Consider the following 25,451-nt stretch of genomic DNA (forward strand, 5'->3'; position numbering starts at 1 on the left):
CCTATTTTTAATATTTTGATTACACTTCCAGTAGAGTGAAGACTTTACTCTGTGTTTGGTTTGTGTTTCTCCAGCTGAGATCAGGAGGTGCTCAAGTATTAGAAGGTTGCATTGCTGAAATACACAACATCACCAGCTTAGACATCTCCGACAATGGTAAGTCAGGTATCAGAAAAGAAACGAAACTGAAATATTTTTTGAAGCAAGTTAATAAGGGGAAAATAATCTTCTACCCAAATCCAGACATACCTTAATAAAAATGTTATTTTATTTCTTAACTAATAGGGCTTTTAAATTTAACAATAGGATTTATTTGTAGAATAAAACTGTGCCAGAGTCTTACTAAGTTGATTCTGTGGCCAACTATGCAAAGTCTATGCAGTAAAACAACTCAGTTACAAAAATATCACCAGTACATTGAAAAAGGTCTGAGCCCAACTTTTTGCATTCTTGCTGATAATAAAATTGTACTCTTGTTTATTTATTCAGAAGCTTATTTCATTAGCTTCATTTCTGCTGATTGTAGTATCATGTTAGTATGAACCTGTGAAATTTGCATAGACAACTTTAACTCCACTTACCCCCTAGTGAACAGTTTGTTGGAATCTTCTCTAACAGAGTGGTGGGGAGAGATGAAACTTTCTGCCATTATTCATCCCATTTCCTGCTGACTTGGTTTAGCCACTGATTGTATAACAGATTTAGATAAGTCTTTGTAGAGAATGAGTTTATCCCTGTGAAATAATAGGACATGAAAAGAGAGCAAAGAGTGCCTTTGAAAATGAAAGATTAGAATCCCAGGCCCCTCAGGAAGGTAAAGGAAGTCATCCAACTACATGTCACCTTTGCTTAATTGTGTTCCAGCTGAGAATTAATTTATACACATGTGTTTTGATGCTTTATTTACTCTGATTCTTTCCAGGTTTAGAATCTGACCTATCTACCTTAATAGTGTGGCTCAGTAAAAACAGATCAATACAACACCTGGCGTTAGGCAAAAATTTTAATAATATGAAATCCAAGTAAGAGTTTTGAATTTTTTTATATGACAATGATGAAAATAACCAACCTCCTGAAAGCTTTTGATTTGATTCCACTGTCCACATCTCTAAAATCTCTTTAGAAATCTGACACCTGTATTGGACAACTTAGTACAGATGATTCAAGATGAAGAATCAGTGAGTATTATGTTAAACATTTTTTACTAAAATCTTCTGTTTGTTGCCATTCTTACTGATTATTTCTACTGGATTAATTCTGAAATCCTTTCAGATAGTGTTATCAATGTGTACATTTTCCATTACCTTTTAAAAATGGAATAAATATGCTTTAGTAGAGTTGTAGAATGTATTTAAAAACTCACTTTTTTACTTCATTCAACTCACTGTCAATTAAAGGAAGATTGTCACTAATAGATAGAAAGAAGTATAAATTGACTCCTGGGCCTATCTTTTAATTAGCCTTACTACTTCCTAACTTTAGCTAATAATCTAATCTGCAGGCATGAATTTTTACAATCTAGTTGACTTCATGACCTTATATAATGCTGAGAAATATCATATTGCTAATTTGAATTTCATCTAATAATTATGTGGCATTATAGGAGACCAAGGAAGTTTTCTTTCATCTTTAATTGCTGCTTGAAGTCTAGTAGCGCTCTGTATTTTTAATTCCCTTTAGTTGCTCCTGACCAAAATTTAGTTCAGGGTAAAGAAGTTTAATTTCAAATAGTATCTTATTTTGCTGCCCTTTAAAATGGATTAGGAGAAAGAAAAGTTATTTTATGGACAAAGTAAGAAGCAGTCTACCATGAATCCATTTAACTTAGAGCTGGTGTGTTACACCTTATACTTTACTGATGCTCTTTACAATTTTGTCCCTTTCCTCTCAAAGTCCTATTTGGTCACCAGACTCAGCTTTTCCAGTTCCTAAAACTCAGATCAGTTTGTATTCCTACTATGAAGAGTTATATTATTAGTGTTTTGTAATAGCTGCCTTTGTAGGTCATGAGGGTGATTTTTATATTAATCATGTGGAGTATGTCACATTTTGAAAAAGTGTAATTTTCCCTTCTGAATTCATACCAGGGAATAGCAAATTCTGTTACAGCTGTAAGCTGACTTTTCTGTGAAAGCTAAGAGACCAGGAGGGATGGACACTGGACACTTCCTCACTTGCCGTTGCCCCCACTTCTTTGGCGGGGCTCTGAGCTGGTGGGCAGGAGAAAATTCTGTTCTGTTTCCTCTTCATTGTGCATGTAATTTTCAACCTGTGGGCTAGAAAATGAATCTCATTATTATTTAATGAATTTAGCACTTCTCCTTACCCTCATTTGCTAATAAACCCCACATTTTGTTGCTCTTATGCTGGGTTATTGAAATTAGGGATATAATTAGAATGTAATTTAGACTTCTCAGAGTTTATGCTGTTTGCTTTACATATTTAATTTGACTTTGCATCACTCTGCTTTGTCTGAGTTTCTGATTTTCCAGTATTGGCCCAGTTTTAACAGATTACAGAAGCTAATATTATGTAATTATACTTAATATTCACCCCAAAATGTTTTTTTTTCTTAACACATACTTTAAGAAAATTTGTATTTTTATTAAAAGTATATAAATTTTATGTTTTGGTCATTACGTGAGGTTCTTCAAACCATCTATAATTCTGGAAGTCTGTTACTTAAAGATAATAGTTAAAATATACCTAAAACCATATTTGCAGATGATGAAGTTTGCTTTATGAATGTGAATTTTGTCAAGTTAGAAGTGTGAATAGAGTGTTGCTCGTAATGCTGTACAATGAAAAGCTTTTTATGTTCCTGCCATTGAAAAGTAGATGGCTTTTTCAGAAAGCAGTTACCTTCTATTTTTTTCTACTTTTAAATCGGTAATATGCAAAACAATTTGAAATGATTAGGAGATGAGTCTTGTGATGATAAAAATTTTATCGATACTTGGTACAATTGGGATCATTTTTTGTTTTATTTATTTATGAGTTTTACCTATTAAAAAAGTAATCTCTTTGCTTTTTACATTCTGACCTGGTGTTTGTAGAGCTTGTTCTTTGACAAGCCTATGGAATACCTTATTCACCCAGTATTGTACATTATGTTCAGTTGAAAAACCTAGATGCTGGTGGATTCCAGTGTCACCTTCCTCTATAGACAGTGGTTTTCAGGCTGCTGCACCCAGAGTCATGGGACAGTAACATAGAGGGGCCAAGATGACAGGGAGTTTGTTCTGAAGTATTATACATATGAACCCATATTGTAACCAGCAGAACAGGATGTGTTTCTCCTGGGAGTGCCTGTAGCCAGGAGACAGATTCTCAAATTAAGCATGTTCAGCTATGAAAAAGAAATAGTAAGATTTCAAATAGTAATGTTACACAGAAGTACAATAAATCAAGAAGGGATGACCTTATAAATATGCATGCAGTTCAGGCTGTTCTGTTCACATTAATGACTATCTATTATTTTTAAGTATTAACTGGGGTGTATTAGAATTTGAATATAGTCCTGGAATTGATGCTTGATAGCTCAGAGAGTTGGCAGTTTTCCAATATTAAAGATTATTGAAATGATGAAAGATGTGATTACATCTTTTTAAAAGCATATTGTGTTTGTTTTTCTTTAAAACAGTAAGTTTCCTGAGCCTGAAGCATTTTTAGTTGTCATTTCTGCTTACCTGTATGTAGGATGTTAAGAAAATTGAAGAAACCAAGCTAAACCCACTTGAGTCTAAATGCATGCAGACTTTTTGGCCCAGGTTTTAATTGCCTTAGCACTTACCAGGCCATTTAACTTTTATAAATTTGATTCTGATTAATACAGCATTACCTTTTGATTTTACCATAAACGTATTAACTTTGAAAGCCATGGTAAATTTGGATGATAAGGACGATAATATTGTCTCTTGGTACCAACCACATGCATAAAATAATGCTTTGTTGATATCTGAGTCTTGAAACCATCAACACCCTCATTCTGTCTCCTGTAGCCCTTTGGTAGATGAACCTCTCACAGATGTTGCTTTGGTAGTCAGTGTTAAGTGGTTGAGTAGACATAGATAAACCCCAGGCTGTGTGTGGGGGCTGTCATGTAGACCACCCAGGCACACCTTGAGAGCTCCAATCCCCAGGCCATTGTGGAACTTGGTCATAGATTACTGCAGAAGCTGCTTCTATCACTACTTCCTGTAATGTTGGGACTGCTTATGCAATAACCATACAATTTGTTTAGTATGGCTAGGACAATATAGAGCACTCCACGCAACCCAGGAGACATCCAGATCTCCCAGGGAAGTCTGAGTTCTGACATTTAGAGCCACATTGGTTCAACCTGGTTAACCTGGAATTCTTACCCCACTTCAGTAAGTTATGGCTTAAATCAAGGAATGCAAACTCAAATGTCCACAGGGCTAGGAACGCAACATAAACTAGTAAAGTGAGCTGGGTGTAAGTAGGAAGCTCTATTAATTTATTATTATTATTATTTTGGTCAGATACCATGCAGGACAAACAAAACCTGCCTTTAGGCTGAGTGGCTTTCAATATCTGGTTTAAATGGACAATGAGTGGGCTGGTTTGGATTCACCATACAGCTTATGGTCAAATAAAAAGGTCACACAAGACCTGGTGTGGTGGTTCACGTCTTTAATCCTAGCACTTTGGGAGACTGAGGCTGGTGGATCACTTGAAGTCAGGAGTTTGAGACCAGCCTAGCCAACATGGTGAAACCCTGTCTCTACTAAAAATACAGAAACTAGCCAGGCATGGTGGTAGGTAGCTGGGAGGCTGAGGCAGGAGAATCGCTTGAACCCGGGAGGTGGAGGTTGCATTTAGCCGAGATTATGCCATTGCAGCACTCCAGCTTGGAGGACAGAGCAAGACCTTGTCTCAAAAAAAAAAAAAAAAAAAAAAAAAAGCCACACACAAGTTTGACTTAAAAAAAGAATTGTAGATGTATCTTCTGATTGAAACTTAACAGTTAAAGTTAAGGCTGGGTGCGGTGGCTCATGCCTGTAATTCCAGCACTTTAGGAAGCCAAGGTGAGAGGATCACTTGAGCCTAGGAGTTTGAGACCAGCCTTGGCAACATAGTGATACCCTGTCTCTACAAAAAAAATATTTTAAAATGAGCCAAACGTGGTGGCACGCACCTGTAGTTCCAGCTACTTGGGAGGCTGAGTGGGGAGGATGGCTTGACCCCAAGAGGTCAAGGCTGCAGTGAGTGGTGATTGTGCCACTGCACTCCAGCCTGTACATTCCTCACAAAGCGAGACTCTGTCTCAAAAAAAAGGTAAAATTAAAGGGTGATGATCAAAAAGATCTGCAATAAGCTAATAGGGAGATGTGGTATAAGGTTAGGAGCATGAAATCTGGAACCAGTACATCTGGGTTTGAATCCTAGTTCAGGTCCTTTTTAACAATGTAACCTTGGTTGAGTCACCTAACTTTTCTGTTTGTTGGTTTGGGAAACGGGATAGCAGTAGCATCTAAGTAATGAGTTAGTGGGAAGATTAAGTGAATTAATACACATGAAAAGCTTAAATGGTGGTTACACATAGTAATTGTTCAATAATTGTCAGCTATTATTAATCCTGGCTGGCTTTTATCTTGCATTTGCCCTCTATTAGTATTTTAAGGTATCATTTCACCTTGTATAAAAATAAAATGGGTATAAAGGGTGATCATACTAAAGCTGAGAAATTTTTATGTTATGGTTTTTTTTTTTTTAATTTCATCCTATCCTCTGCTTAAAGCTGGCATTTGTCAGCCTACTTGTCTTTCCCTGGCTTCCCTTAAGAGAGAAGTGGTAGGTATTCAGCATTAAAACACAAGTTCTCCATCTTTGACTCCAGTGGTCCATTTTGTGCCAGAACCTTCAGTTTCTATCCATGGGTGTCTTTTAGGTAGCAGTTCTAAAATCAGACACGTGCAGTGGGTCCATCCCCTGTCACTCTCCACGAGATGTATCGTGGAGAGCGGATGCTGCTTTGATGAGACTGCTGAGTGCCGCATGTTGTTTGCTCCACAGCCTCTGCAGTCCTTGTCCCTGGCTGACTCGAAACTCAAGACTGAAGTCACCATCATCATCAATGCCCTGGGAAGCAACACCTCCCTGACCAAAGTGGACATTAGCGGGAACGGAATGGGGGACATGGGAGCGAAGATGCTGGCCAAAGCACTGCAGATCAACACTAAGCTCAGGTAGGGAGATCCTGCCCTCCCTGCTCATGAGGAAGGCTTGGAGCAGATTCTGAACAGCAAGCATTGCAGAGCCGCTGGGCCCAAGGGGACCTGAGCTTCCCATGAGGCCAGCTGAGAAGAGGTGACAATGTCAAGACTTCTGTCAGAATAATGAGGAGGGTGTTCCCAAATTTAGACATCGTGATTCTTTCGGTCTGTTGTCTTATAGTTCTATTGTAAAGGTAGAACCTGACTGAGAACTGCCACGATTTCCTATTTCACATCAGTGTTGATAGCTGACCAGTGTGTGGGTAAAGGCAGTGAAAAGCTACGAGGGTTTTGTAGGCAGCACTAAGTGAGCAGAGCCCATGCTTTGCTGTGAGCGCAAGGTCTTAACCCCCTTGCTCATCCCTGCCAATATAAAGACTTAGAAACAAGGGGCACGAAAGGTCTGCTGGTTCAAAACCAGACTCACACTGGGTGCTAGCTGTTCTCTTTAGCAGTTTTATTCCATGTTTCCTAAGTGTGGCTTTTCTCAAGGACTAGATCCACTGTTAACTCGTTGCCATCCATCATTCAGAGAGATTGGAGTTGCTACCTAGGTCAACAGTCTGGTGAATGAAGAGTTAATTCACATTGCTCCTCAAGGGCTCTTTTATGAAGTTTTTCTATTCTCTGGCATAAAAGTCTGAGTTTTCTGTCTAAACTGAAGCCAAAAGCCAAAATCTGCAGCAGTTTCTTTGAAGGTCAGTATGTGTGTAAAGAAGGTCATCGAGATTAGGAAGGGAAGGCAGTGAAAGTTGTGAGGCTGGGATCATCCAGACAAATAAAAGCTATTTTATGTGTCAGGGTGAACTGACAAATCCTAAATATCTCTGAAGTATACACATTCTGAAGGTAAAGTAGTATTTTTCTCTCCAAATACATTTTGTGTTTAAAAAGCAAACAAAACTATAAGCAAACTATAAACAGGTAACATCAGTAACATTACCTGTTTATAGTAACTGATGTTTTGCCAGCAGAGTGAGGAAATTCCTAGGATTACTAATTAAGCCATGTCAGGGAAGTAATGAAAACACAAGGAACTATGACAGATTCTCTCTAGTGTTTTAGAAACACTAGTGTTTTACTGTTTACGGGGGAAAATCTCAGTAGCTGAAATTCTTTATATTGGGCATGGAACTGGTTAGCATCTTTTGTAAAAGCTTCCACCTCAGACATAAATATGAGAATATTATTGGGAGAATATCAGAGAAATATTGGAATTTAGAGTTTTCTGTCTAGTGAAAGTTAGATAACATAATAGTAAGTTAATATATGTGCTATTGCTTTTAAGTACAGTTTTTCCACACTACTTGCATGGTAAATGTGTTACGAATATAATATTGGGGGAAATGCTTATCCTTGTTTTGTTAGAAATGAAGATGAACATTATTCCTTGCTCATATAATGTGGCTGTACTGAAATATCTAGACAGTGCTGTCTATAAGAGGTTTATATTCAATGTGAGAATCATTTTCTCTAAGTGTCTGATCATTTATGTGATTTGGTTTTCAAACAGGACTGTAATATGGGACAAGAACAACATCACTGCACAAGGCTTTCAGGATATAGCTGTTGCTATGGAAAAGTAAGTTTGAATTAGGATTTCTTTCTAGGAAAATAAAAAAACAAAACCAATGGTATATGTATTATCTGTGGGGTAACAGAAGCAACTGTTTATTGGGCATCAGAAGATCTGGGTCTGAATTTAGTCTACAGCTAACCAGCTATGGGATCTTGGAAGACATTGAATTTTCCCTGGTGGGAGTTTCCTTATGTATGAAATGAGGGCACAGATGCCTGTTCTGCTAAAAACACCACACTGTCGTGAAAATTAAACAAGGGGCTGTGTGACACTTGCCTTGTTTCCTTTCCCCTTTGTGGTTTCACAATCTGTACTGGGTCTTGTTCTTTTGCCTATTGTGACACCTTTGAATTCACTGGTGAGAAGAAAGCTGAGGTCCAGAAAATAAAGATGAAGTTGATAAATGGTAAGCCCAGGGCTAAGTTGTGTCATTACTGTGAAAGACTTTCTTCATTACTTCAGTAACTAAAGCCTGCAGTTATTATTTATTGTTGAATTTACATTCCCAGTAAACTAAATGAGAAAATAATACTAGACCTAGTTGAAAGTAAAACTAGGAATGTGGTTCTTTCTGGGCTTTTCAGTCCTCATATTGTATTATAAAGACAGAAGTGAACAAAGCAGATTTATACCATTAAAAATGAGAGGCTATAAAATATGGGTGAAAAATAAGGGGCCGATAGCATAGAAGCCGTTTCCCTGGGAAAGGGGAGGAAATGCTCATTATTTTGTGTTTTTTCAGATTCCTTGTATATATGAGGCCTCCCAGGAGGGCCTCTCATGCCTGACATGGTATTGTGGTACAACCCTAGACTAGGAATCAGGAGTCCTTCATTCAGTCTTCAGTTCTGTCACCCACAAGCCTATGATCTTGATCAAGTCATTTAATCTCTCTGATTAATTCTTTTTTCATGAAGTGAGAGGATTAGGATAAATGATCTCCAAGTCCCTTCCATTTCTAAATCCTGTGGCTCTACTTTAGCCAGGAGTTCAAAGTTACTGCCACTACAAAATCACAGAGACTCATCTCTCAGCGCCTTCTCTGTACTGACCCCAGGCCATCACTAAATAGGGGTTAAGCAGCTTAGACCATCAGTTTAGCATTGCCACTGCATGATTGTAGACCCCCCTATGGTTACTCCTGTTGCACCACAAAACCCCAAATGGAAACATTTATTTACCCTGCATCTGGATGCTGACAGCACAGTTGCCACCCTGATGTTGTAGACTGCCAGCTCAGGCTGGTGTTTGGAAGAAGCCAGGAGCATGGACAACCAATACTCAACATTTCCAGATAGACTGTCACACTCCCTTGATCACAGTCGATTACGTATGCTCTGCTCCAAGATGCCAATGCTTCAAAATCACATTTGGTTTAAATAAACTATGCTGGTCTGTAACATGATAAAAATTGGATGAGGGAAAGAAGACTTGTGAAGGCCATAAAAAAGACATATTGTCTCTTAGTTTCATTTGGCTGGATTTTCTGAAGGCAAACAAAAACAATTTTGCTAAAACAAAGCTAAGTTAAAAATCAGAGCTATAGAAATTGCAACTTTCTGTTTGTCTGATTATTTTACATGAAGCTACCTTATAAGTTGGACTGGGTGAATTTTTTTTTTTTTTCAGTAGTCCATCTAGACTGCTACTATTAAGTTGATGGTTTTATTATTTATTCTTTATTAGTACCTTATTTTAGGAGTTAGTTGCTAATTTATTCTTCCAATAGATGTCATCTAAATATGCCCCAGAAGCACACTGTGAGTGCTGCTGATAGTTTAGAGTCCTAAAACAAGGCAGCTGACTGTGCAATTTTAATGTCCCAGTTGCTACCAAGTAGCCCAAGGTGAAGTTGATCTCTTCCTGAACACCGTGTTGTAGAAATGGACAGATGCATTTTGGGGTGGAGGACAGAAGTCATCTCTAATACTGGAGTTTGTGGTAGGTGAGCAGGTGTTAATGGTCATTTCAGCACATAGCAGTTTGCAGCAGAGTCGAGATCAAAGGCCAGGGACCAGATTCAGAGTTCTGTGTGTTTTCCTCACACAAAAATGGCTCACTCCTGCATGTTTGTGTTTAATAGGCCTGCCAGTAGCAATGGGATAATATACAGCAATCAACAGTTGCTTCATTTGGTTTCTAGAGCCTGGTGGACAGCAGCTCTTGAACTCCAGCTGAAAGGACCTGCAGAGGTCAGAGTGTTTAGCCAGGCAGCAGACCCTTTCCTAGCAGCTTTAAAAGAGACAATCCTATGTGTGCTGAACCTCATCATTTAATGGAGCCCAGAAACTTAACAGACTGTTTTGTGGGCGCTAATGGCTTGCTTTGCAAGCAAATGTTTTGTTTTTATTTCTGTTTTTCCTTCTACCAGTTTGGGGCTGGTTGTCACACATAATCACTGTGGGGACCCAGGTACAGTCAGGTCTATTGGTTACTAAAACCCATGTAGCAAGTTGATGTTGGACTTTCCCTAGGCTTGCCCTCTGTTCATCTTTTCAATCCTAGTGTGAAAATTCTGCCCTTGATGGAATCCAAAACTAAAAGCAAAACAACAAAACTGCATTCCTCAAAGTTGTGTCAGTTTTGTAGGTAGTGTGAATTAATGTGGTTGCCTGTGGTATTGGACCTGTGGTTATTACAAAGGATAATCTGCAATCTAGTGGTCTAAATGGTCTGGTGGTTTGGAATTTTCTAAGCTACTCTTACAGCTATCCTTTTGGATTTTTTTTTTTTTTAAAAAAAAGAGTACTAATTAAGGTAATAGGAAGTTATTTTTAAATAAGTATATTACTTTCTCCTTTTTCTAGGAACTACACGTTAAGATTTATGCCAATTCCTATGTATGATGCTTCTCAAGCCCTGAAAACAAACCCTGAAAAAACAGAAGAGGCTCTGCAAAAGGTATTAAAGAATCAGTAGCTTAATTATAAGCAATTCACATTTAAATTGTGGTTATGTTCCTGAAGGTATTAACAATACTTTGTTATTTTACAAAGTTTTTTTATTTTATTTTATTTTTTTCACATTGTCTTGCGTTCTTGTGACCACAGCTGGGGTAATGCACGACTGGGGGAGGAGTAAACTAAGGAACACTAAAGCTTGTCATGCAATTTAAGTGGAATAAATTAACATTCTTACAACATCAACATGCCGGAGCTGAAGTATAGTTAAAGTATAGTTAACTTCCTGATTGGCTGTCGGAGAAGTGTGTGGAACTGAATATCAGTTTGCACAGCTTCCCTCCTCTTCATCCTCAACAGATGGATCCTTCTCTTCTGTCTTCATCAAGAAATTTAGTGTATTCCTGAGCTCTCACTTTACCATCCTCATCTATAAATGTATATAAATCCACACCCATTCCTGCCTCTGTACTGGCAAACTCAGAGGTACCTTCCACTTCAAAGCCCAGCCATTCCGTGGTGCATTTGACTCCCTTATTCTGCCCTGTGCTAGAAACCTCTGAATCATTCCCTTGCTCTCCCATATCTTCATCCTTCTCTTTCTATGGCCACCTTTCTCTGCATTTTAGATGTGCTCAAATATTTCCCATCTGAAGAAGCCTGCTCCACTCACACTGTGATATTATTTGAGGAATCTTTGAACTTTTCCTCCCGCTTTGTTCTTTCTCCTTGGTGATGTCATCCGAAAGACCACCAAGATGGCTAAATTTTAGAAAGGATAGCTTCATTAATGATGATTTGCAAACTAAGAAGAGACAGCCTCTAGTGTGTGCTGAATGTGCTCCTCTCTTCAAAGAAGGGAAGGGCAGTTTGAGTTTTATGCCTCACAAGGCCTGCATCATACAGTCGAGTTGTACATATTCAGCAGGCTTGGGTAGAAGCTACACATATTTATGAGGGGAGCAGAGTGCATGTGCAATGGGTAAACATATGTAACATACATCTCATATTCACTTTGGGGTGAGGTTTTAGCATTAAAATGAGGGTGAATTTGGTTCTTTATGTTAGAACTATAGTACACGAAGACAGTTTGTGTGCAGCCTCTGTACACTGGCTGAAACTAGTTTCAGGTCTGCAGTTACTTATCAAAAAAGAATGTAAGGCTAGCCCTCTGTCCAGTCAGAGTCGTAGTTGTCTGGGTTGTAAATCAGAATAGAAGGGATCTGATAGTTCCTGTTGTTAGGGTGTTTAGAGCTATAGAAATTTAGAAATTTGCCTTGCCAGCTGGCCCTGAACCCTTACCCCATAGGTAACTTTGTTTCCTTAACCTTAGGGTCCATCTTAGTTGATGAAGGAGTTGCTCAGATCACAGTGTTACCACCTTCCATCTAGTCTTCCAGGGTTGACTTTCCTCTCTCATTTCTTCCTTAGCTTATCAATCAGCAAGTCTACCATCACGTAGCATAAATCCCTTCATTAGCTTTTCTTCCCTCTGTTCCCATTATGGATACCTTCCTTCAAGTCTCATCATTTCTTACCAGGATTATTGCCACATTTACCTCCTCTTGTCAGCTTTACATGTTGCAATAAAAAAAATAGCCATCCTATTTCATGGTAAATCTGAGCAGACTAAAATCTTCACTCTATCCCTTCCTAGTAGCTTTCAGGATAAATAAAGCCGGGTCTCCGTAACACAGCAGGAAATTCTGTTCAGAATCTACCTCCTATACACTTCCTACTTCATCTTTGGCCAACTCTTTTGTTTTGACCTGTGTCGAGGAACTCATTAAAAATGCAAATTATTATTATTATTATTATTTTATTCTTTAAGTTCTAGGGTACATGTGCACAGCATGCAGGTTTGTTACATTTGTATACATGTGCCATGTTGGTGTGTTGCACCCATTAACTTGTCATTTACATTAGGTATATCTTCTAATGCCATCCCTCCCCCTTTCCCCCTCCCCATAATAGGCCCCGGAGTGTGATGTTCCCCTTCCTGTGTCCAAGTGATCTCACTGTTCAGTTCCCACCTATGAGTGAGAACATGCAGTGTTTGGTTTTCTGTTCTTGCGATAGTTTGCTGAGAATGATGGTTTCCAGCTGCATCCATGTCCCTGCAAAGGACACGAACTCATCCTTTTTTATGGCTGCATAGTATTCCATGGTGTATATGTGCCACATTTTCTTAATCCAGTCTGTCACTCATGTACATTTGGGTTGATTCCAAGTCCTTGCTATTGTGAATAGTGCTGCAATAAACATATGTGTGCATGTGTCTTTATAGCAGCACAATTTATAATCCTTTGGGTATATCCCCAGTAATGGGATGGCTGGGTCAAATGGTATTTCTAGTTGTAGATCCTTGAGGAATCACCACACTGTTTTCCACAATGGTTGAACTAGTTTACAGTCCCACTAACAGTGTAAAAGTGTTCCTATTTCTCCACATCCTCTCCAGCACCTGTTGTTTCCTGACTTTTTAATGATTGCCATTCTAACTGGTGTGAGATGGTATCTCATTGTGGTTTTGATTTGCATTTCTCTGACGGCGAGTGATGATGAGCATTTTTTCATGTGTCTGTTGGCTGTATCTTCTTTTGAGAAATGTCTGTTCATATCCTTTGCCTACTTTTTGATGGGGTTTTTTCTTGTAAATTTGTTTGAGTTCTTTGTAGGTTCTGGATATTAGCACTTTGTCAGATGAGTAGATTGCAAAAATTTTCTCCCATTCTGTAGGTTGCCTGTTCACTCTGATGGTAGTTTCTTTTACTGTGCAGAGGCTCTTTAGTTTAATTAGATCCCATTTGTCAATTTTGGCTTTTGTTGCCATTGCTTTTGGTGTTTTAGACATGAAGTCCTTGCCCATGTCTATGTCCTGAATGGTATTACCTAGGCTTTCCTCTAGGGTTTTTATAGTATTAGGTCTAACATTTAAGTCTCTAATCCATCTTGAATTAATTTTCGTATAAGGAGTAAGGAAAGGATCCAGTTTCAGCTTTCTATTTATGGCTAGCCAATTTTCCCAGCACCATTTATTAAATAGGGAATCCTTTCCCCATTTCTTGTTTTTGTCAGGTTTGTCAAAGATCAGATGGCTGTAGATGTGTGGTATTATTTCTGAGGACTCTGTTCTGTTCCATTGGTCTATATCTCTGTTTTGGTACCAGTACCATGCTGTTTTGGTTACTGTAGCCTTGTAGTATGGTTTGAAGTCAGGTAGCGTGATGCCTCTAGCTTTGTTCTTTTGACTTAGGATTGTCTTGGCAATGCAGGCTCTTTTTTGGTTCCATATGAACTTTAAACCAGCTTTTTCCAATTCTGTGAAGAAACTCATTGGTAGCTTGATGGGGATGGCATTGAATCTATAAATTACCTTAGGCAGTATGGCCATTTTCACGATATTGATTCTTCCTATCCATGAGCATGGTATGTTCTTCCATTCGTTTGTGTCCTCTTTTGTTTCGTTGAGCAGTGGTCTGTAGTTCTCCTTGAAGAGGTCCTTCACATCCCTTGTAAGTTGGATTCCTAGGTATTTTATTCTCTTTGAAGCAATTGTGAATGGAAGTTCATTCATGATTTGGCTCTCTGTTTGTCTGTTACTGTTGTATAAGAATGCTTGTGATTTTTGCACATTGATTTTGTATCCTGAGACTTTGCTGAAGTTGCTTATCAGCTTAAGGAGATTTTGGGCTGAGACGATGGGGTTTCTAAGAATACAATCATGTCATCTGCAAACAGGGACAGTTTGACTTCTTCTTTTCCTAACCGAATACCCTTTATTTCTTTCTCTTGCCTGATTGCCCTAGCCAGAACTTCCAACACTATGTTGAATAGGAGTGGTGAGAGAGTGCATCCCTGTCTTGTGCCAGTTTTCAAAGGGAATGCTTCCAGTTTTTGCCCATTCAGTATGATATTGGCTGTGGGTTTGCCATAAATAGCTCTTATTATTTTGAGATAAGTTCCATCAATACCAAATTTATTGAGAGTTTTTAGCATGAAGGGCTGTTGAATTTTGTCAAAGAAAAAAGCAAATTATTAAGCCTCAGAAACTGGGGTAGGACTTCGCATTTGTGTTTTCACAAGCTTTCCTGGTGTTTGTAAAGTTTGAGAATCCCTGCTATGTTCCAGACATCCTTTTTCTTTCCTGACTACCATGCAGGTCTGTTGAGATTGAAATAAGTGTCAGCTCATCTAGGAAGGCTTCTCAGAGGCCCTTTCCTTCCCTAGGTGTATGGTCTTTGGATTTCCTGTGCTCCTCTCTGTCATTGGCCTTGCAACATTGATTTAAGTTACCTGGCTCCATGTTTTTTTCTCCTAATGGTCTATGAGTTATTTGAAGGCAGAGCTTATGTATTTTTTCATCTTGTTTATTCTCACAGCTAGCACAGTGCCTGGTGTGTATGGTTGGATATTTCATTGATTGATTGATTGGTTGACAGGGTCTCACTGTGTTGCCCAAGCTGGAGTGCAGTGGTGCAGTCATGGCTCACTGCAGCCTCAACTACCTGTGCTCATGTGATCCTCCCATCTCAACCAGGACTACAAGCATATGCTACTATGCCCAGCTAATTTTTCAAATTTTTTATAGAGATGAGGTTTCGCTATGTTGCCCAAGCTGGTTTCAAACTCCCGCACTCAAGCAATCCTCCCGCGTTGGCCTCCCAAAGTGTTGGGATTATAGGCGTGAGCCACTGTGCCTGGTCACTTGAATACTTTTTAGGCATATGTTGAATAGAAGACAATATGATTGGAGATGGGAGAGGGAAAAGCTGTAGTATGGCAAAATAAATCAAGATTTGAATTTAGAATATCTGACTTAAAATTAAACTCTTCCTATAACCTTCAATAAGTCACTCAATTTTTCTGAACTTTATTTTTTTTCAACTATATAGATAGGAAAAATAAAACTATGTAATAACGGTTTAGCTGACAATATATAATTCTTACTGGGTGTCTGGCACTGTTTTAAATGTTTTACATACATTAATACATGTATTCCTTAAAAAACTATGCAGTAGGTTCTATTATTACAGATACAGAAAACAAAGAGCAGGAAGATTAATTTGCCTAAGGTGACCATGAGGATCCAGTGACACAGTATATGTGAAAAGGCGTTTGTGAAAAGCTACATAAAAATATTAGATATCTTTATAATTTCCAATAGGATACTAATCAGCTTTGAAAAAATGACATATTCTAGAGAAACTAGATTTCTGGTTTCAGATTTGAACTCTGAAGAGCTTGGAAGTTATCACTCCCATCCTCAAAACAGCAAAAAAGCCTGAACAAACAGAAAATCAATGACTTTCCTTAGATCTGTCAAAGAACTTAAGCCACAAGGAAAACTATCACCCTGAAAACTGGGGACTGGAAAGGGAGGTGCAGACAATCACAGTGAATCCTAGCCAAGATAGCCAGGAGCAGAAGCTAGTAGAATAATAACTTATAGGAGCATGTAAACAGTAAGTGATGAATTGCCAGAGTCTTAGCATAGACTAGCTTGAGAGCTAAAAACTCCTAGGGGTCCAGTTTTAGGGAACCCCCACCCTTTCATGATTTTACTTCCTCGAGTCCCATCAGGCTATCGCAGTCAAGATTGGAGAGAAATTTCCTTTTTTTTTTCTGGCAGGGGGAAGAGGAAAATAACTATTTTGAAATATACTCAGAGCATTTTGTTCTAAATAACAAAGGTCTACCAGCCAAAGAAACCACTTTAGTAGGATCTTACCTGAACAGGGGAAAGATAATTAAACAACCCTCCCTCTCTAGCCTTTCTGTCTCACATAAGGGATAGGGTTAAAAAGAATAAGAAATATTTCTGAAAGCCATAGCCCAGGGACCAGGATTACTTAAAAACAAACAAACAAACAAATAAAAACTGATCATAGGATTATAGAATACTTCCCCTTCCTAACACCTTATCACCACATCAAATAAAGTAACAGTGGATTACAACTGAGCAAACTGCAAGACACAGATTGTAATTAAGAAAGAATTTCTAGGGAAACCCCAAAATAACGGGATACAAAAGCAAAAACACTAGAGGAAATCAAAGCCTCTGGCACATACAGCTACAACAAATACTAAACAGAGCCCAGCTCTTAGCCAGTTAATATATAAAACCTCACACTAAAAGGCTGATTACCTCAATTTGTATTACCAGATATATCATTTTCAGCTTTCAGCCAAAAATTACAAAGCATGTTAAAAAGCAACAAGCACAGTGTGAAAGAGACAAAACAAGCATCAGAACGAGACTTATGTATGATACTAGTTTTGGAATTATCAGATCCTTTAAATAACCATGATTAACTTGTTAAGGGCTTTAGTGGAAAAAGCAGACAGCATATAAAAACAGATGGATAATGTAAGCAGGAGATAAAAGCTCTTAAGAAAAAAAAAATTAAAAGGAAATACTAGTGATAAAAAACCTGTAACAAAAATGAAGAATGCCTTTGATGAGGTGGTTATTGGTAGACTGGACATGGCTGAGGGAAGAATAATTGAGCTCTAAGATTCTTCAGTAGAAACTTCCCAAACTGAATTGCAAAAAGAAAAGAAAAGAACAGACTATCCCAGCACTGTGGGATAATTATAGAAGATGAAACTTGCAGCTAATGGGAATACCAGAAGGAAAGTAAAGAGAGAAAGGAACAGAAGAAATATCTGAAGTAATAATGGCTGATAATTTTCTGAAATTCACAACAGACACTAAACCACAAATCCAGAAAGCTCAGAGACCACCAAGCAGGATAAATACCAAAAAAGCACACATAGGTATAGCAAATTCAAAATGTGGATAACCAACGACAAAGAGACAATCTTTAGAGAATGTAGACTAAAAAAAAACCTGTGTATTGAGAAACCAGGATAAGAATTACTCTTTTTGTCAGAAACCATGTAAGTAAGAAGAAAGTGGAGTGAAATATTTAAAGTGTTGATGCAAAAAACCCCCAGCAGCCTAGAATTCTGTATCTAGGAAAATTATCCTTCAAAAGTAATGGAGAAATAAAGACTTTCTAGGATAAACAAAAACTGAGGAAATATAGCACTAGTAGATCTGTCTTGCAAGAAATGTTAAAAATTCTTCATGGAGAAGGAAAATGGTATAGATTAGAAATTGGATATGCATAAAGAAAGGAAGAGCATCAGAGGGAATAAAATAAGGTAATATTATATTTTTCTTATTATGAATTGATATAATAGATGACTGTTTTTTCAGAGTAGTAATAACCACAGTGTACTGGGTGAATGTGGTATAAAGGATGGAAAAGGAACTGACAATCTTATGTTCTAAGGTACCTACACTACTCATGAATCAATATAGCATTATTTGAAAGTAGACTTGGATTATTTATAAATGCATACTGCAAACACTAAGACAAACACTAAAAACTTTTTTAAAAGGACTATAATTGATAAACTAGGAGAGAAGAGAAATATAACCATACAAAATGCTTAAAGAAACAAAGAACAAACGTAATAAATAGAAAACAGTTACAAACATGGTAGATATGAATCCTACTATATTAACACATAATTGACAGGCCAGAAAATTGAAAATAGGTACAGAAAATGGACATTCAGGACAAAGTATGCAGATTATGTTAACTGTAACATTTGTGCTTTGTTAATAAAAAATAGGTGACTTTAAAGCTTGTATTTATTGATTTCTCTTCTCTCCCCTCCCCTCTCCTTCCCTCTCGTTCTCCTGTTCTTCTCCCCTCCTTCACCTCTCATTTCCTTTTCCTCTCCTCTCCTCTTCTGTTCTTTTTTTTTCTGAGACAAGGTCTCACTCTCTTGCCCAGGCCAGAGTACAGTGGCGCAGTCATAGCTCACTGTAGCCTCAAATTCCTGAGCTCAAGTGATCCTGCCACTTCAGCCTCCTGAGTAGCTAGAACTACAGGAGTAAGCCATAATGCCTTACTTTTTTAATTTTTTGTAGAGGTGAGATCTTGCTATGTTGCCCATGCTGGTCTCCAACTCCTGGGCTCAAGTGATCCTCCTGCCTCAGCCTCCCAAAGTGTTGGGATTCAAGCGTGAGCCACCACGCCCAGCCTATTGGTTTTTCTTGTAAAACTTGCTGTGTTCTTATATATTTGTTTTTATTTTAACAGGTAGATTTTTGTCTTCTGGAAAAAAATATGACTATTTAGTTTTACTCGGCTGAAGAAAAAAATACTGATTCAGTACTCAATCTTAAAAAACACACACACACACACACACACACACACACGATTCCTTTACTAAAATACAGATTTTTTTTTTGTTTCATTTTTGCTTCTTGCTCTGTTTTCAGCAGTGGGACCAGAGATGTCTAACTAGCTCTAGGTTATCTCCCAGCTTGCTCTCAGCTGTCCAGGGGAGCCCAGTAAACATGATAATGACCCCTTTGATCCTTCAGGAGGTGGGTTTTCTGTCCTTAGTCTGAAATGGTACATGCAAGCAAAGTTTACCCTATTAATCTAAGATGCAAATAATTTTGGTAGTGGTGTATACAGGCCTGATATTAAAGTCACTTGAAAATTGTTACTGTTTCTTCCTTTTGAACTGGTTTTTAGAAGCAAGCTTTAGAGTATTACTGTTAAAAAAAAATTCCTTCCTGGTTTAAGTCTATAAAGCACCACTGGTGCATCTGGGGAAATGGCTGGAAGGCATGAGCCAGCCTTGGATGCACTGCCTATGTGTGAGATGAGCCTGCTGAAAAAGCAAACTTCTCTCAGAGCCGGCCACAGCCAGTGCTGCAGTGAGGCCAAATGTATAAGAATTGATAAAGCAAAAGGACCGGAAGCTGGATGGTGGTGTGTGCCTGTCATATATTTCAGGCAAGAATCTTTTCAGCAAAATATTTTACACTGATAGTCATGTCACCTTGGAAAGAGATGACTTCTTGGGAAGCAGCAAGAGAAAGTAATGTAATATACTATCAAGGCATTAATGTGTCACTTTAATGATGTTTCATTTCAGGTATCTTTTCGTTTTTATAATTTCTTCGTTTATGTATAATGGAAAGGTACATTTTGTTCTGCTTTATATTTTCAAGGGATGATCATAATTATAGTCTGTATTTTAATAGTTTCTAATTGATATTAAGTAGTAGTCATTTTAGCATATGGAAAATAAAAATTAAAATGTAAAAATACTTAGAGCTTCGCAGTTATTAGAAGTTCTTAACCAGGGAACTGCTGTGACAAATTAAAAGCCAAATGGTTAAGTGATGTTATTAAAAACAAACAAAAAGAACAAATTTTTAAAAATAGATGACAAAATTTACCAACCTCAGATTATTCCTTTAAAAACGTCTTTATAGTACCTATCATTCTTAATAGTTAACCTTGCATTTTTGTTAAATATTTATTACATATTGTTCTTCTTGAATGCTTATTTTAATCTAGTTATTTGTACCTTTGAATTTTTCGTAGTAGATAATCTATGTATAAAAATACAGAAATCCATTTTTTATTTGCTATAATTTTAATAATTCAGTCCTGTTTTTGAGAAAATATGAAAATTTGATGGGTTAATGAAATTAGTATATGTCTTTGAGTTGTACCAGCCTGTATCCTTCAAATGTATTAGCGATTCTCTCTGTCTCTTTTTACGTTAAAATAAAGAATTTTCTAAGTGCTGATACATTCTACAGCTGGAATAAGGCTATAAGAGATTCAGAGAGCACTACCCTTATTCCTTGGGGATATTTATTTAACTTCTGAACTGTTGGGTAGTTAAAAATTCATGTGAGAGAAGGATTGAGGTTGTGTGCGGAAAGTGATGAAAAGTCACGAAGTGGGGTCTCTGACCCTGCAGGCAATTAAAAACCTGCTTATCTTTTTCAGCTACTGAGTTACACAAAAATTACTCCAATTACCTGCAAGTTGAATCTCTAACTAAAACCACCAGTACTCACAATGAAAGCCAGTTTCTCCATCCCATGTGTTTTGTGGGGTCAAGGCACTGGCAGGATCTGTGTATTAGCGCTTTGGTTTTTAAGTTCAGCAACTGACTGTTTCACTTGTACTTTATTCTCTGCTGGGTTGAAATGTATTCTTGAGGGATACCTGTGCTTTATTTCCAGATAGAAAACTACCTGCTACGAAATCACGAGACTAGAAAATACCTTCAAGAGCAGGCTTACCGCCTGCAGCAGGGTATTGTCACCAGCACCACCCAGCAGGTAAGCGAGCCAGTGCTTGTGACTTCTCCTTCTGTTCTTAACTGACCCTCTGAGAGCAAAAGACTTCTAGCGTTTGAATCATTTCCAACGGGTCAATAAGAACTAGTTTTTGAAAATGACAACAAATCTAAGTAGAGTTTTAGGGAAGATACTGAAGGAGGAAAAGGTAGGCTAATTCTAATGCTAAATATGCACTTTTAATTATCAGTCAACAATTGCCAGTAAGATAGGTTTCTATACAAATATTAGGAACTTTTGTTTATAATAGATAACAAAATCTGAAAGTGATCAAATTTGCTACTTTGGAGACATTCTGTTCCTTTCTCATTATTCCTTCACACTTCCATGGGTAGAATACAGATTCTCAGATTTTATGTTGACAATGTCAGGTTCATTAAAAAAAGAAAAAAAAAATTCCGAGATTCTTTTGAAGAAAAGTTTGATGAATGTTAATTAACACATGCTGAAGAGAAACTGAGGTGTTTTTCTCTTATACTGCATTCCTCTTCGCTCTACCCAGCTTTACTGAGGAAATGGAATTATAATAATTTTAAAAAATGTGAACTATTTCTTTTCAAAAAATTAACCAAAACCAAAAATCACAAGCTATTTGAGGAAAGCAATTTATGTGTCAAAGAGCAAGATGAACAAAGGAATTGAGCTCAGATAATGCAGAGTACAGCAGAGAGCTTTAAAAAAAAATTGTCATTGTAAGTTCATTGGGACTACAGAGAATGATATGTCCATAAAATAAGGATAGGCTGCTATGAACAGGAGTAGTCAGAGAATAAGAACAGTGCTTAACAATTAAAATTATGATACTCTGGTACAGAATTAAATAAACTGATAGGACCAAACTAAGCTGGTCCTCTGGAAGAAAAAGTAGAGCAAATCTTTATAGCTTATAATAAAAAAAAGACAAAGATTAAAAATAGGAAAGCAAAGTAAGTGAAGTGGCTAATTGACTTAGAATAATCAACAGCCTTCTAATGGAGCTTCAAAATTATTATAAAAATGAGAGATATTAGAGAACAGAAAATAATAGAAAACCATTTCATATGAGTCTTGGAATTGATATAGCCCACTAGAATTGATCAGAATGAGTAGGCAAAGGGATCCACACCTAAATATATCTTGGTGGAATCTCAGAACACTTAGAATAAAGAAAAAAAAATCTTAAAGAGTTCGGGCCAGATGCCGTGACTCACGCCTGTAATCTCAACACTTGGGAGGTCGAGACAGGTGGATCACTTGAGGTCAGGAGTTTCAGACCAGCCTGGCCAACATGGTGAAACCCTGTCTCTATTGAACGTACAAAAGAAAAAGTAGTCAGGCGTAGTGGCACAGACTTGTACTCCCAGCTACTTGGGAGGCTGAAGCAGGAGAATCACTTGAACCTGGGAGGTAGAGGTTGCAGTGGGCCAAGTGCGTGTGAGACTCTGACTCAAAAAAAAAAAAAAAAAAAGTTCCAGAAAGAGTAAATGGGCTATCTTACAAGGGAACTAGAATCATTTCTTAGCATCAATCCCAATTAGTATATGTAAACGAAGTAATGTCTTCTTAGTTTGGAAATGGATTTATTCTGGACCAAGAATCGTATACCTAGCGGTTTTCAGACATGAACTCAGAAAATCTATTCCCTTTGTATTCCATATATGAAAAAAAGTTACTTGAATAAATTCTCAAACAGGAAAGTATGCAATATGAGGTATAAATAGGATATGATAGCAGATATGAAATCGTAGAAGTTTTACAAGCTGAAAGAAAGTTTTTAAAAATCGCTGCTTTGGGAAAATCTACTTTGAGCTACGGGGTTAAGGGACATGGGATTGGCATGTCTTTCTCTGGGGCAGCCATAATCACAACTTTATAACTACATTTTAGAGGGTTTAAAATTTTAATATTAGACAAGCATTTCTCTGATGGCCAGTGATGATGAGCATTTTTTCATGTGTCTGTTGGCTGTATGAATGTCCTCTTTTGAGAAATGTCTATTCATGTCCTTTGCCCACTTTTTGATGGGGTTGTTTGTTTTTTTCTTGTAAATTTGTTTGAGTTATTTGTAGGTTCTGGATATTAGCCCTTTGTCTGCTGAGTAGATTGCAAAAATTTTCTCCCATTCTGTAGGTTGCCTGTTCACTCTGATGGTATTTTCTTTTGCTGTGCAGAAGCTCTTTAGTTGAATTAGATCCCATTTGTCAATTTTGGCTTTTGTTGCCATTGCTTTTGGTGTTTTAGACATGAAGTCCTTGCCCATGCCTATGTCCTGAATGGTATTGCCTAGGTTTTCTTCTAGGGTTTTTATGGTATTAGGTCTAACATTTAAGTCTCTAATCCATGCGAATGGCAATCTTAATTATTGCTACATAACAGATTGTAAATGTTGAAAATCACAATAATGTAAAGGTAATGAAAGATACTAAAATTAGAAGTTTAAGAGGGAGAAAGTTGAATGGTATTGTAAGTATGCTAAATGTTTAGTTTTTATTTCATGGAATTAACTGCTATTTTCTATAATTCATAAATCAAAAACATAAAAATAAGTATCCTATTTAAATTTAAAATGGAAGCCACCAGAGGAATTAAAGGAGCAGAGGCTTTAGAGAAATTAGAAGCTTAGAAGAAATTAGAGAAATTAGAAATTTAGAGGCTTTAGAAAAAAAAAAGAATTTTTCTCTGCAAATTGAAAAGAATTGACTAGTAGGGAAATTTTTGTCATTTTAGACCATGTTGAATGACTCACATTATTTTCTTACCTTGTTAAAAATGTTATTTAATTTTTTGTTGCTTCTTCTTAACAGAGAATGAAAGAAAGATGTCCATAATAAAAATGTCATGTATAATATTCCAATTAGGTAAAATATGGATGACTATATAGATAGGCATAGAGACATGTGAAAGGGTGTTCGTCACAATATTAATGATGGTTATTTTAGGTGATATGAAAGGTGTATTTTATTCTCTTATACTTCTCAGTATGGTTTGAATGTTTTACAGTAAATATGCATTGTTTAAGCAAGAAAAAGTAAACCAATATGTGTTGAGAAGAAAAGTTGTACTGGTGAAGTAGCAGGACTTTTGATAAAGAAAGCTATTATTTTGACCTTACCAGTCCCTTAAAAATCTAATTTATTTTCCTGCAAAGAACTAATACTAGCCTAGTATTTTATGGTTTACTATTATTAACAGGTTTTTGTGTTTAATATGAAAAGCAGTGATAGTTACATTGAAACTTTGTCTTGTGTTCCTTTTTGAGCTACAATAATGAAGACTTCTCATTCTGTCACCCAGGCTGGAGTGCAGTGGCGCAGTCTCGGCTCACTGCCAACCCCTGCCTCCCAGGTTCAAGCAATTCTTCTCCCTCAGCTTCCTGAGTAGCTGGGATTGCAGGCACCTACCACCATGCCCGGCTAATTTTTGTATTTTTAGTAGAGACAGGGTTTAACCATGTTGCCCAGGCTGGTCTCGAACTCCTCACCTCAAGTGATCCACCCACCATGGCCTCCCAAAGTGCTGGGATCACAGGTGTGAGCTACCGTGCCCGGCCCAAGACTTCTTTTCTTTTCTTTCTTTTTTTTTCCCTTTTTTTTGAGACGGAGTTTCGCTCTTGTCGCTCAGGCTGGAGTGCAATGGCGCGATCCTGGCTCACTGCAACCTACGCCTCCAGGTTCAAGCGATTCTCCTGCCTCAGCCTTTCTTTTCTTAATATAATATCTTTCCAACTTTTTCCCCCTAATTCAGAGCAGATTTTGCCCATCCAAAAGAAATTACAGCAGCACCCTTTAATGCTTATTCTTAAAAGTACGTTTCATCAATTGAGAGAAAATTGTACACAAGAGCAGTTGGTGGATGTTTAATTCTGCATAGATGGCATTATTCTGAATTATCTAAGTCATTATGTAGTAGGTATATTGCCACCTTTACACTTTGGGAATTTCTTAGGACATTATGATTAGCAGTTTTTAGACTTTAATCATTTTAGTCACTTCAGGAGAGATTTACCTTGAAGATTCCAAAAACCTGAATATAGAAAGGATAGACCCTCTGTGACTAATGCCCCTGCCAACTTAATAGCCATCATTCTCAGTCATCATTCTCAGGTGACATCAAAGGCATTAAAGAATGTTTTAATGAAATATTGAAGTCTCATAACTACTTGTATTTGTTTTTGTCTAGTGACTTTGATTAGGAAATATTTTTGTAAGACTCAACATTCTACCTTCATTTTTGATACCTTCTTTTCCAGATGAGAAAGCCTCTTAATTAGGACTCAGCAAACTTTTTCTGTAAAAAGCCATATAGTAAATATTTTACTAGTTTTAGAGCCCATAGGATCTCTGTTGCAGCTACTCAACTCTGCTGTGGTACGGTGAAAGCCACCACAGACAATATGTAAATGAATGAGTGTTACAATAAAACCGTAGTTATAAAAACAGGCCCAGAATTGCCTGCCACTCGCCACGCTCTTCTATTTAGCCTTCTCACCAAGAAAGAAAGAGAGAAAGAGAAAGAAAGAGGGAAAGAAGGAGAGAAAGAAAGAGGAGGCGGGGGAGGGG

At 37.5% G+C, this 25,451-nt stretch overlaps 1 protein-coding gene across 10 annotated transcripts in view; it reads left to right on the forward strand.

Annotated features, from left to right (window-relative positions):
• Positions 1 to 25,451, forward strand: part of CARMIL1 (capping protein regulator and myosin 1 linker 1) — a 342,024-nt gene that overhangs the window by 229,486 nt on the left and 87,087 nt on the right. For all 10 annotated transcript variants that reach the window (XM_009204528.4, XM_009204523.4, XM_017957634.3 and 7 more), the window contains 7 exons: positions 75 to 156; positions 923 to 1,022; positions 1,124 to 1,178; positions 6,040 to 6,212; positions 7,753 to 7,821; positions 10,626 to 10,719; positions 20,797 to 20,895. In XM_009204528.4, coding sequence (XP_009202792.2) covers positions 75 to 156; positions 923 to 1,022; positions 1,124 to 1,178; positions 6,040 to 6,212; positions 7,753 to 7,821; positions 10,626 to 10,719; positions 20,797 to 20,895 — 672 coding nt within the window. The remainder of the gene's footprint in view (positions 1 to 74; positions 157 to 922; positions 1,023 to 1,123; positions 1,179 to 6,039; positions 6,213 to 7,752; positions 7,822 to 10,625; positions 10,720 to 20,796; positions 20,896 to 25,451) is intronic.

This window comes from Papio anubis, chromosome 6 (genome assembly GCF_008728515.1).
Source record: "Papio anubis isolate 15944 chromosome 6, Panubis1.0, whole genome shotgun sequence".
Lineage (NCBI taxonomy): Eukaryota > Metazoa > Chordata > Mammalia > Primates > Cercopithecidae > Papio > Papio anubis.